Here is a 12,517-nt window from a genome sequence, read left to right on the forward strand (position 1 = left end):
TTACATATGGGGCTAAGTCTAAGAGTGTAATTTGTTAAAATGTAGGCGCACACCAAGCCTATTATTAAATTAATATTATTGTTAAACAGGAAAGATATACCCATCCAATTGAAGGCCATACAACATCGTAACCACAAGTTGGCGATGATCGGGATTCCACACAACGTCACGACGTTTGATGAGCTACAAAAACACTGCATGGTGCTCTTTCAAATGGAAAACCCATTCAAAGCAGTTGCTATACAATAGTCACTTCCTAAACCTTGAGTTAACAGCAAGCAAGGCTGCACAGATTGCCCCTGTATTAGGTCCATTGCCTTGCATCTTTAGGCAAACAATGTCATCAAACATTGTATTTACAAACACAATGTTCATTTTCAAAGTGATATATCTCTGGTAGAAGAAATGTGATTGAGATGGGCACATGATTGAAGCTTTTGCAAAAATGCGAAAATGCAAAATTTACGGCTTTGTTTGGTTTTGTGTTTTCGCATTTCCCGATACAAGATAAAACACACTCAATGTTTGTTTTTGTATTTTTACACCTTATCTGCGTGTTTTTCTGTTTTTCAACTTTCTATATATAATATATATTTACATTTATATATATACATAACATAAAACAGACATGATTTGACAATAAACAGTAATTTTTGTCTTCCAAAAGTACAACATTAAACATAAAATATTTATATATATATATATTTATATATAAAAATATATGATTTGACAATGAACAGTAATTTTTGTCTCCCAAATTCCAACATCAAACCTACACCACTTATTTTAAAATATTTTAAATTTTTTCAAAACAAAAATCCAAACATATTATCTATTTTCAACACACACTCACTTACTCTATTTTTCTCTCTCTATTTCCAAAATACAAAACAAAACAACTAAAACACAAATCCAAACATAATATACTTGTCTTGTGGGTTTGGTGGTGAATAACTGGTTGGTAAGTCATTTACTTGTTCAAAATTTCTTTTGATTATATTTATGACTATTTCTCATGTGTGTTTACTAACTTAAGACAACTTGGTTCATAGTATTGAAACATTACTTCATTCCTCCAGTATAAGACAAAATTGATTGTCTTGTCATACATCAACTTTTGTCATTTTCTTGCCACTTTTTCTCGGTTCCCTTGAATCCTTCAAAATTTGCCTTCCCTTTTCAACTTTTTGCATTTCTGTTAAGGCAAGTAAGGTTTATCTTGGAGCAAAAATTCCTCGTCATCCCCAGCTATAACGGGCTGCCCATTTTGCTAGTAAATACGCCACTATGTGGAATTATCTACCCATGACATTAAAACCTACCAAACGAGGTCCTAGGGCTCGTCAGTTAGTTGTCGTGATACGCAGTTTCTATATGTATAAATTTATTTTGTGTGTTACAATATAAAAGCTTATGAATAAGATTTAAAGGGACAGTCACATGGGCACCTCCTAAGATCATGATTAATTATACAAACACTCCATATTTGTTTGTAAAATTATAAATACACTCTGTAGTATCAGAATTATAACTTTTATATCGGCACAGTTCATGAACAAAAAACTTACAAGTACGTACACCGAATGCGATAAATTACATCAACTTTCAAGAGATGTACTTATAATTTTGTAAATAGTATAAATATTTGTATAATGAAATCTAATTTAGGGAGTGTAGATACAGTTTATCCATATTTTAACATAGACAATGGGTTGGGCATGGGGCGTGTTTGTCAAAAAAATCTTGGACCCCGACGCAACCTGCCTAGGATCTGGTGACCCGATTTAATATTTTCAAAATATATTAAAAAATATTTTTTTGAGACAATAATATTATTGAAGGTTTATATGTCATCTGACCTGCTGATTCAACGTTTAATTGGACAAAATCTCCAATTTAATTATCACATTTTCGTGACATCAAGTTATCCTCCGAATTTTTTATGTTATGATGATTTGGACTAAAATCTCGTAAACAATTACGAGTTTAAAATTGACATCCTCGTAATTGATTGTCTGAAAATGCCACTGTAATTCTTATAAAACTAAAAATACAATTTTATCAGAATGTCAAGAGTATGGAAGATGTTGAATAAGTGTGCAATCCCAGATTAATTCCCCTAGCAACTTTGGCGAATTTAAGCAAAATCGACAAGTAATCTCGAGCAAAATTAAAAAAAATAAAACATTACGATCTGAAATTCGTCAGAGCAATAGTTGGGTCAACCCCTTTAATTCAGATCTGAAATTTCAACCCCTTTAATTTGTTGAGGTTTCACAATCAAGAGATTGTAAGTTCAGGTTCTATGAATATATAGATTTTTAGTCTACCTTTTAACAGTGGAATATTATTTGTTTGTTTGTTTTCAAGTTATTGGCATGTCATTTGTTTATTTTTTTTAAATTGTTGGTTGATTTAGAGATATTAATTTATTACATAATAAATGTTGTAATAATGCATTTATTGATTCAAAAACATGGATATATTTGAGGAAGAAGTACAAGATGAAAGATACAATTTGGTCTTATTCTTATACAACATAGAAATACTTATTACAAAGCAAATGAAGCTGCATTACATACATACTAAAAATCATTACAAAATAAACAGAACCATTAATTCATACTGTAAGATTTAGTTCCAATGAATTGTGTACTATTCTAACATGCATTACACATTTCACCTCTCCTCATGTAACTTCATTTCGTTATAAAATTTTTGTTCCAATGTTTTCTAACACTTGTGTAAGAATTTCACCTGATACTCGAGACTGGCTTCAAACCATTCTTCAATGCAGCTTTCCACACTAAATCGATCCGGTCGACGTCTATCGCTCCAACTTCATGATGGCTCCATCCTTCCAACGCATGAACAACTCCGCCTGCATGGCAAGCATGGACGACGCCTCTCTCCATCGTGTACTGCAAGCGTTGAGAGAACGAAACAAGATCAAGAAAGCAGAGGTTAATGCATGTCCTAAGTTTGGTCGATTTGTACTAGGTACGTTTGTTTGGTCAAGAAAAGAGAATGTAGTAAGAGGGTTTACTTCGCAACATCCAAGCCCCTCCACATCTTCGGGCAGTTTCATGGCTGCAAGGTCACCGTAGGTGCAGTCTCTTCTAAATTGCAGTATAGGTGGAACCACAAACTGATGAAAATGAGTTCCAGCTGGGGCGAAGTTTTGCTCTCTTGGTGTTATCCATTTTCCTACTATCCAAGTCTGCAATAAACCGACCATGATTGAATCATGTTTTTGTATATGTTGAGAAATTTTTTTGCAAATATGGATTTAATAATATTCATCAAAGATTTTTTTCTAAACCAAGTTTGATCAAATTCAACCAATAGACAAATTATACTTTTTAATACCATAGGATAGAGGAGTCAAGTCTTTTAGTCCTTTGTTTTACGAGATTTTTAAAATTTTTCCAAAATTAAAATAATTCAACATATTTAATTATGTGATTTACAGTATTTTCAAAATGCTTTCAAAATTAGAAAAACTCGACCACTATGTTTGGTTTCATTTTTAACTTATTTTGGTGTACTATGTGGAGATAGAGAAATAAAAACAAAGATAAATAAGTATGTATTAGAGATAGTGTGTATATTTGGATTTGTTTTTGGAGATAATATAAAATAAGTATGATATGTTTGATGTTGGTTGGTGAGAGACAAAAAGTATTGTTCATTATCAAATCATGTCTCTTTTATATATATTTATATATGTGTATGAGTATGTATATAATTTATTTAGTTGTGAGTGGATTAAAGTAGTATTTTCAAATCATAACACTGTTCCAAAACACTCAAAAACTAATCAAAAAGCCAAACATGGATATGTTTTGGGCCATCTCCAAAACCAAACACTTTGGACATATTTAGTCCCACGTCCAAATTTTCGTGAAAAATAGACGGCAAAGACACATGCAACGTGCGTCGTATGCATCAGCTGCGTGAGCAGCCAATCTAACTTACATGCGCATTGCATGTGTCATTGCCTTCTATTTTTTAATAGAAACTTGGACTTGGGTTTAATGTGTCTAGTTTTCTCAATTCTATAATCATTTTGAAAATTCTGCAAAGCAAAGGACTAAATGTGTCAAGTTCTTTTCAATTTTCAGACCATTTCAAAATTTCATAAAACAAAAGATTAAAGGTGTTCAACCTCCTACATATGGAATTAAAAGTGTAATTTTGGCCCCAACGAATTATATATATATGTCAAGTAATCAATTTTTCAATATAAATTGTATACAAATCACATGACAAGTGAAATCCATCTTATTACGTATATTATTTTGTTTCAAATCTGCCATACATTTGGACTTGAATTTTCCATAAACATAGTATCATGTCAAGATAAAAATCATGAATGTGGAATACTACATTGAGAAATAAGTGACACACCTTACAGTTTTGCGCTGCCTGGTACTTAGTCACCTGGACTAGGTACTTCTGGCAATCAGCTGGTGCTTCTGTCTGAATCTTTCTAAATCTTTCAGTCGATAAAGTTAGCATCTGCACGTTCGGTAACATATATGATGTATTACATTCAGGCAATCCCACCAATAACACAGAAGTAGCAAATAATATCGAAAATTCTAGTCCGAAATTGACTCGATCGAACTTGAACCAATCATATGGCAAAAGCAATACACTTGTTGTATGATTGGTGTACAGTTCAGGGAACATGACCAATCACATAGCAAATGTGATACACTTACTTTATGATTATTTTGATTTGGTTAAATTTGGTCCGAAAAAGAATTTTCCAATAGGATATATACAAAAGCAATTATGCATGCAATTCACTTACCAAAACTCGAACTCTTTTCCTGCAAAGATAAAGAGCGATAGCCCGTCCAAGTTTTGAAGTCGCTCCGGTTAGAAAAACCTCGGACACATCCTTAGGAATATCGTTCAGAATAACGGCCGCTGTTAAGGTATTACCATGTACCACTCGAACCTTAAGGTTTGGATGTTTGTTCACGAAGAGTGTCCCGCCTCCATTCAACGCCTCATTCTGAAAAACGAGATTCATGACAAAGTTAGTATACTACTCATATTGAATTCCACAAGTTGAAAATTCTCTCAATTTTAGTCATAATGTGCATTTTCTGCCAGTAATTAACAAAATTGTTCCATTTTCATACATTTACAGTTTATTATTAGATATATAGAAAATGCATGCAAGGACTAAAATAGAGAACAATTTGGATTCAATGTGAGAAAATCATAACAAATGAGACTAAATTGAAAAAGGTCCTAACATATGAGACCAAAAATGCAATTTTTCCTTTTGCTGAAGTTCAATTTGACAATTATGCTCTGCAATTTGAAAAAATTAACACATTAAGAACAAAATTGGAAAATTGTTTGTTTAGTACTTTAAGTTTATCTGCTATAAATTTTAGTCTTTTGAATTTACCCATTTTAGTTTTAGTCCGTTAACTTTCAAAATTGTCTAGTTTTAGTCCTTTGATCCAATTTCGGACAATTTTACCCCTTCACAACTTTTTCAAGAACAATTTTAGTTCATATATATCCATTCATTTTGCATCTCGTAGCTAATGTTCGCCTATAATGATATAAAAGTCTAGGTTTATTGAAAAAATATTTGTTTATATTACACTTAGAGCATAATGATGGACTATTAAACTTTATCATCAAAAGAGCAAAAATGTCATAAATTAAGCTAAAGGACTGAATCTACACGAAATTGACAGATTAAAGATTAAATCTAATATTACCAAAAATAAAGGATCAAAATAAATTCAGACCAAAGTTATAGGACGAAAATTTACGTCTTCCCAACAAAATTCAGTAGAATATGTAAACCAGTCTAGAATTTGGGTCGCCTCACACAAGGCACATATGCTGAATTCTAGCCAAATTCACAATTTCCCCTAGATTTTGTACATAATGTGCCATATTTTTTTTAAATTACATGGCCTAATTGCTCCATATTCGAACATGATGAAAATTGTCATCCATATAATTACAGGATCGAAACTGTATTTTTCCCAATCTTATCCTTTATCCATCCATGTTAATGCAGAGTCTGAATCTTGTATTATAAATTGGAAAACATCATTTGACAGTTTCGTATGCACGTGTGGGAAACATCGATAGATCAATGCTGAGTTTCCAAGAACTATAAAAACACATATGAATTCAAGAGAGAGGAGCAGAGAGAGCAACCTTATTTAGAGCAGCAAGGCTGATAACCTTAACTCCAAGCCTATTAGCTCTAAGAATAGCCTCTTCTATGCGCTTATTGATCCCTTTTGCAGCAAATGGCAAGAAATACTGCAAAACAAGCATAAACAAATATCACTGACTGAATGCAAGTTATAGTTCACTACAAGAACATAGTTCAATTACTACAAAAGAAAATCAACGTCGAGGTTATTAACAAGTAAATACATACTGAATGATGTAATTAGTAACGAAAATGCTACTTACTGATTAGCTCGTTGATAATTTTAAAATCGAAATTTTTTACAGCTATTGAGGCATTTTCTTACGGGTGGTGAAGACAACCTAAGTTTTCATTCATAGTTAAGACCAAAATATTATCGCAGTTACAGACCTGAAAACCGAAACGAGGAACAACCCACGTCTGGTGTAGGCGACCACGAAGGTTGTAGAATGAGTTGAGGAAAGTCTTGGACTTCGCCCACATCAGTAGCATCACCACAAAAGTTACCGGCAGAAAGGGTAACAAGTAAATTCTTGTGTAGTAGGGTAAGGACGCGGCTGATCTGTTCAGAAACGGCGCATGCATAGCCGAGGACAGGTCCACTCCGTGGGCTAGGAACACGAAGTCCGGAGCTCTCCCGTTCTTACCTGCATTTTCAAGAATGTCAGAGAGTTAACACTTTAGTACTTATATACATGATATTTGTGATAATTATGTAAAATTGATGGGAAAATTGCAATTTTAATTCTAAGTATGGAGTGACACTTTTATTTATATATGATTATATGTCGGTAATTTTGTCCTGTAAGTTTAAATATTTCACATATTCAGGACAAAATTAGTCAAAATTTGCTAAAATGACGGGAAAAAGTACATGTGACCAGTTTAATCGGTGCACTTTTATGACTATTTTACAAAAATTCGGTTCATTTTTGTCTTGAATGTACGAAATATTTAAAGAAAAAAGACAAAGTTACCAAAATGGATTTGTAGGACTAAAATTGTCACCCCATAATTACAATTTTTCATTCAGCATTATACAATTTGTTTTTATAGCTTACTAACGACAACTTTTATAAAATAAATCATTGTTCAGAAACTTACAAATAATTAGTCACAATATTATTAATACTGCTATTTTTTTTTTATCATTAATAATCTTCTTTATGCCCCCTACAGCGATGTAATCAATCAAAACGTTGACAATAATCATCAGTCTATTTTCTGACAAAATATTCTATGTAGACTTTTGCGAATATCAATCACATGACAAACAAACTAATGTACAGTACTGTGTAATATTTTCAGTAGTGTTTTTAAACTTACAGACCTGAATCCAGCCAGTTTTTCTTGTGCATTTCCCATGATTTCCTGTTCAATGTGTTCCCGAGTGCATCAAAAAGAGGCATGAAAAGGCAGTAATTGGTGCCCATCTCAGCATGATGGAGGCTGTGGTATCTGCAAATGCCAACATACATACCATAGAAATGAATCAGAACTAAACCATTTTACATAAACTTAAGGATGCACTAAACAAACAGCCATTATTGCTGCCATCGCCCAAACAAAATTTACAATTTGCTGTAATTTTAGTGACTACCGACTAAAATTATAATAAATAATTATTATTCACTATGATTAAACAAAAATTTAGATTATCCATTATGAAAATTATTTTTACTATGGCTCATATATTTTTACAACGGCTTTTAGCCATGACAAATGGGACCAAAAGAGCATTTTACCCTTTTCTTTAGTTTCTTATTGAGAATAGTCTCAAAATTCATGTCATGGACAACTCCAACTGCACATATTTACTATATTCAACGGTAATAATACTACTAAATTATAATATTGTTGTACAATATTCGTTTTAATTAATGAAATTTACTACTACGCAAAAAAAAAAAAGAGAAATACTACTAAATGTTGTGGGTGAAAATGACAGCAAAGATATTAATATTTAATCGTCAACCCACTTGTCCGAATGAAAAAGGTCGACGGTAATACATCAAGAAATAACATATATTAATCTTTGAAACATTAAACATTGACACAAAAAATATAATTTTAGTTCTGTAATTTAGAGGTGGTATTTTTCCTCTTGCAAGATTTGATTTTGACAAGTTGATCCTATAATCTTAAATTTGGACAGTTCCAGTCTTTTTTTCCTGAAATTCACATAAGAGAACTAGGCCACCCAGACATATAAGGAAGATTTATGATGTTCAAACTTGAAATGTTTTGGTATGAAAATGATAATATATATGTATATATATATAGGACTTACGTTGGTGTGTAGAGTATATATCTGAGAAATGGGATGGCGTCGAATATCTGATACGGGACAATTTCCACATTGGAATGGCCTAAACATCTGAGCAAATCGAAGATCAAAACATATCCATAGATCAACATCAAAGATCCATGTCCGATCAAGAACGAGCCCATGATCGGTACTCCAATCACGACCGTCAACAAAAGATGTTCCAAGAATGTAGCATGTCCAGCTGCAATTAAATGGATCAAACATGAATATATATATATATATATATGTGTGTGTGTTTGTGTGTGTGCCCGAAGACAATTCTATCTATACCTTAAATTGAGTATATATCAACAACTGAAACCTTAAAATTTTGCAAGATTTTCACCTGTGAAGGCCTGTGGAACAGCTGATGAGTGGTGTAGGGAGTGGTAATAGGTAAAAAGGTAACTTCCATGGAAGCATTTGTGTGTGCTGTAGAACAGTGGCTCTGAGATTGCAACATGAAGAAGTATTGCTGCTGTGATGCCCTTTTTGTTCCACAGAGGAAGAGTTTCAAAGGTCGGAAACATGTACAATACCGAAAATGCCACTATTCCTTGAAGCAAAATAAAATTATCCCTACATTCAACCAAAAATAAATAAATAAATAAATTACGATATAAAGTAGAAATCAAATGAAAAAAAATCAATATTTACCAATGCCATTCCTTATCAATCTGCTTAAAATCAACTCCTTTCTTGACGATGATGCGATTTCGTGTAAGAAAGAGCATGTTGCTGTAAGAAGTCCATGCCTGATACATCGCGAGCCTAAGCATACATAGAACAAATATATGAAGGCACCATCGTTCTTTCGTGATCTCTTCTTGATACATCGAATACATCCCTTTGGCAAGAAAAATCCCATAAATACCATACTGTCGTAAAAACAAGAAACCCTCTTCAGACATCATAGTATTAATTGATGATTCAAAAATAATACGTATGTCGACGTATTGTAATCTAACGTACCTTGTAACACCCCAAGAACTCCCATGGCCAAGCATACAAGGGAGCAGCCATAGCCAGCTATAATCTTCAGTTGTAAACAGTGAAGAAAGAAGGATATTTGTATGTATGTTTGTAAGAATTCGGACAATATATATGTGATGAAGAGAAAAGTGATGTAGTAGTAGTACTGGGAAAAGCTAAGGCTTTTGCATCTCTTGAATGCAAGAAAGAGTGATGAAATTAAAGCATTTTATTCAGAGTGCAGTGAGCCCACTTATATAGATGTGGAAGTTAACAAATAATACCAACAATTTGCTATTTTTAGATTTAAGACACCCTTTATTTGTCTCCATCATTTTCTACAAGTCATAGCCAAACGCACGCGATTTGATCGAATCATATATTTTTAAATTGATGGGATTTTTATTTTGTTTTTTTTTTTTTTGGGTTGTTGTTTGAGTGTCCTGCTCCTTCGTGTGCAAAAACATTACGTGTATATATGGTGATAATTACGCCCCTAGCTTATATGGTCTATTTACACAAATCACTTTTATGTTTTATGTAATTATAGAACCACCCTTGAAAGCCAAATCCAGGAATAATTTATATAATAATGTTAACGTGTGTAGGACATGTATATGTATCTTTTCAAAAAAATATGGATGGTTTGTGTAAATAATATTGATATCTCTAGTGGTATATGTGTAATTTTTAAAAAGATATGAATGGTTTGTATAAATAAATTATATACAGATTAAGAGGTGTAAGTGTAATTATCCCTAAAATTTATGTAGCTTGTGTAGTATTTAATAGAAATGTTTTTGTTTTTGTATAATTAAGATGTATACATAAATTGAAATATAAGATAAAGTACTGATCATTTTGAACTAAGACAAATATTTCGACATTAGTTAAAATCATGAAAAAATTGATTAATCATGATGAAATATTATGGATGACAAGGAAGTGGATTTTGGTCTAATTTATGGGGTTCGGGTTTCTCGATGTGTTTTGATTTTACAGACTTGACCGTATTCTGGATAGACTTCTGTCTTGTCCAGGACCCATCTGGCCAGATAATATTTACAAATATTTTATTTTTATTGAATATATATATTTGTAATATAAATCATATTTTCAATGTAGTAATATCTATATAAAATAATCTTGTTTATTAAAAAGATTATATTAATAAATAAAAGAAAATAATTTAACCCGAAGTTACAAGTTAAACCCACTGACTCCAGAGCCGAAGCGGTTCAAAAGATAAGTCTAAAGTGTGTTTGGTTGGAGCAAAAAGTTATAAGAGAAATGGAAGTAAAAATGAATGTATAAGAGATAATTTGGTGTTTGGTTAGGGGAGATGAGATGTGGGTTAAGTAAAAACTCAATTTATATAAAACTCCTCTGGAGTCCAATTTATTATTGTTATTTTTTTTTTCAAAATTGCGAGAAAAAAGTGGAAGTATAAGGTCAAAAAGATAAAAAAAGTACAAGTTTTTATTTTTATTTACTCTATTACCCATATATATTTCTCTTTTCCGCTGATAATATCGGACATAAAATCGCTGGAAAGCTACTAGATCGAAGTAAACAATCTTGTTAATATTTTTATTTTATTTAAACTAAGCAATTTAGAATAAATGAACAATACTCAATTTGATAAATAGTTTTATTAATAAAAATATTTTTATTTATCAATAAATAATTTTATTAATAAGGTTTTTAAATTTTTGATATACTAAAATTATATTAGTATAATATTAATTTATTTATTTTAATACAAAATGAATAGAAGGATTATTCAATAAAATTACAAAAATTAGTATTTTTCTTCTCAATCTGTTTTCCTCGTACCAAATAAGGGAAAGTATTTGAAATTTACTTGAATTCCAATCATACCAAACAACTTGAAGGAAAACTATTATTCTTTCCCTTCCATTTTTCCTCCTCTTCCACTTTCTTTTTTTTTTCACTTGAACCAAACGAACTCCAAAATTAAAATCAGGCTGGGTTATGGTCCAACCAAAATTGAGGAAGATAGAACCCATGTCCGAAATAGCCCCGTTGTCATTCATAATCGAAATTAATTAATTAGATCGTGACTGATAATATTGATTTGTCATAAATATTTAAACTGTGTTCATAAATAATGAATAAAATAATACACTTTTAAATGTGGAGAGGCACTTGCAGTAGGGTTGGTTGGGGTTGGAGAATTGAATGCTGCAATTTGGAATTAGTTGGGCAGGGAGGGGTGGGTCGGCAAGGCGTACCAAAGACGAGTGGCTTGAATGAATAGTTGAGACGAAAATTGGGAGGTCATATTTGTTGGTGGAGAGATAGGGATAGGGGTTGGCCCCTGCTTCTCTTCATTAATGTTTAACAAAAACAACAAGATAGCCTGAAATCAGCATTATTTATATGTGCTTGGCCTGTAAGGAATCTTTTGACCTACTTACCTAGCATAGATTAGGGTGTGAGCATTGCTCACCTTTCAAGATAAATTACGTGGATATTTTTTAAAATTATATCTAATTACTACTGATATACATGAAAATAGGTCGGTCTAAAAAAATTCAAGCGGCCCAGAAGGAAAAACGAAATCCTGAGGGACCAAGGCCCAAGATATCTTGAAGGGGCTGGAAATCTAGTTTGAGTAAAAGCCTCGGACGCCCTCAGGGAGTTGAGCAAAAGATGCTCCTAGAAAATAAATTAGCTCAAAGAGACCCGTATGAAATCTAAAAAGGCCCTGCAAATCTCTAGAGATGCCTAGGAGCCTGAGATCCCCTAGCTAAAGTGGAGGCCCAAGCATAATTAGATCCATACCACGTGGCAATCATAGACAACCCAGATGACATCCACGTAGGACTCTTCAACCCATATCAGTAGGGCCCACAAGACTGGTTAAACACTAACTGCTCATGTAGAGACACGTGGCGGCTGTATAAAGGGTTGAAGGCATCTTTATCCCTAATGAAACCTCCAACTCGAGAAACCTAGCATGAGGACAATATCCCCCCACCAACCTCCCTGGGAATCCAAATCAAGAG

General features: G+C 32.6%; 1 protein-coding gene across 1 annotated transcript; it reads right to left on the reverse strand.

Annotated features, from left to right (window-relative positions):
* On the reverse strand, positions 2,506 to 9,709 carry LOC105162876 (protein ECERIFERUM 3). Its single transcript, XM_011081036.2, has 11 exons — positions 9,486 to 9,709; positions 9,171 to 9,391; positions 8,860 to 9,092; positions 8,496 to 8,715; positions 7,536 to 7,663; positions 6,596 to 6,852; positions 6,205 to 6,312; positions 4,820 to 5,026; positions 4,411 to 4,521; positions 3,047 to 3,220; positions 2,506 to 2,921 (listed from the first exon to the last, which is right to left on the reverse strand). The coding sequence occupies exons 1-11, from the start codon at positions 9,534 to 9,536 to the stop codon at positions 2,754 to 2,756; spliced, it is 1,878 nt and encodes a 625-aa protein (XP_011079338.1). The 5' UTR covers positions 9,537 to 9,709; the 3' UTR covers positions 2,506 to 2,753.

The sequence above is a fragment of the Sesamum indicum genome, linkage group LG5, assembly GCF_000512975.1.
Source record: "Sesamum indicum cultivar Zhongzhi No. 13 linkage group LG5, S_indicum_v1.0, whole genome shotgun sequence".
Taxonomy (NCBI): domain Eukaryota; kingdom Viridiplantae; phylum Streptophyta; class Magnoliopsida; order Lamiales; family Pedaliaceae; genus Sesamum; species Sesamum indicum.

Coding starts and splice junctions, on each gene's coding strand:
- LOC105162876 (XM_011081036.2), bottom strand. CDS start 9,536: ATGGCTGCTCCCTTGTATGCTTGGCCATGGGAGTTCTTGGGGTGTTAC. Junction 9,392..9,485: donor AGTTCTTGGGGTGTTACAAG/GTACGTTAGATT, acceptor TTTTTACGACAG/TATGGTATTTATGGGATTTT. Junction 6,313..6,595: donor TTCCTCGTTTCGGTTTTCAG/GTCTGTAACTGC, acceptor CTTGTTTTGCAG/TATTTCTTGCCATTTGCTGC.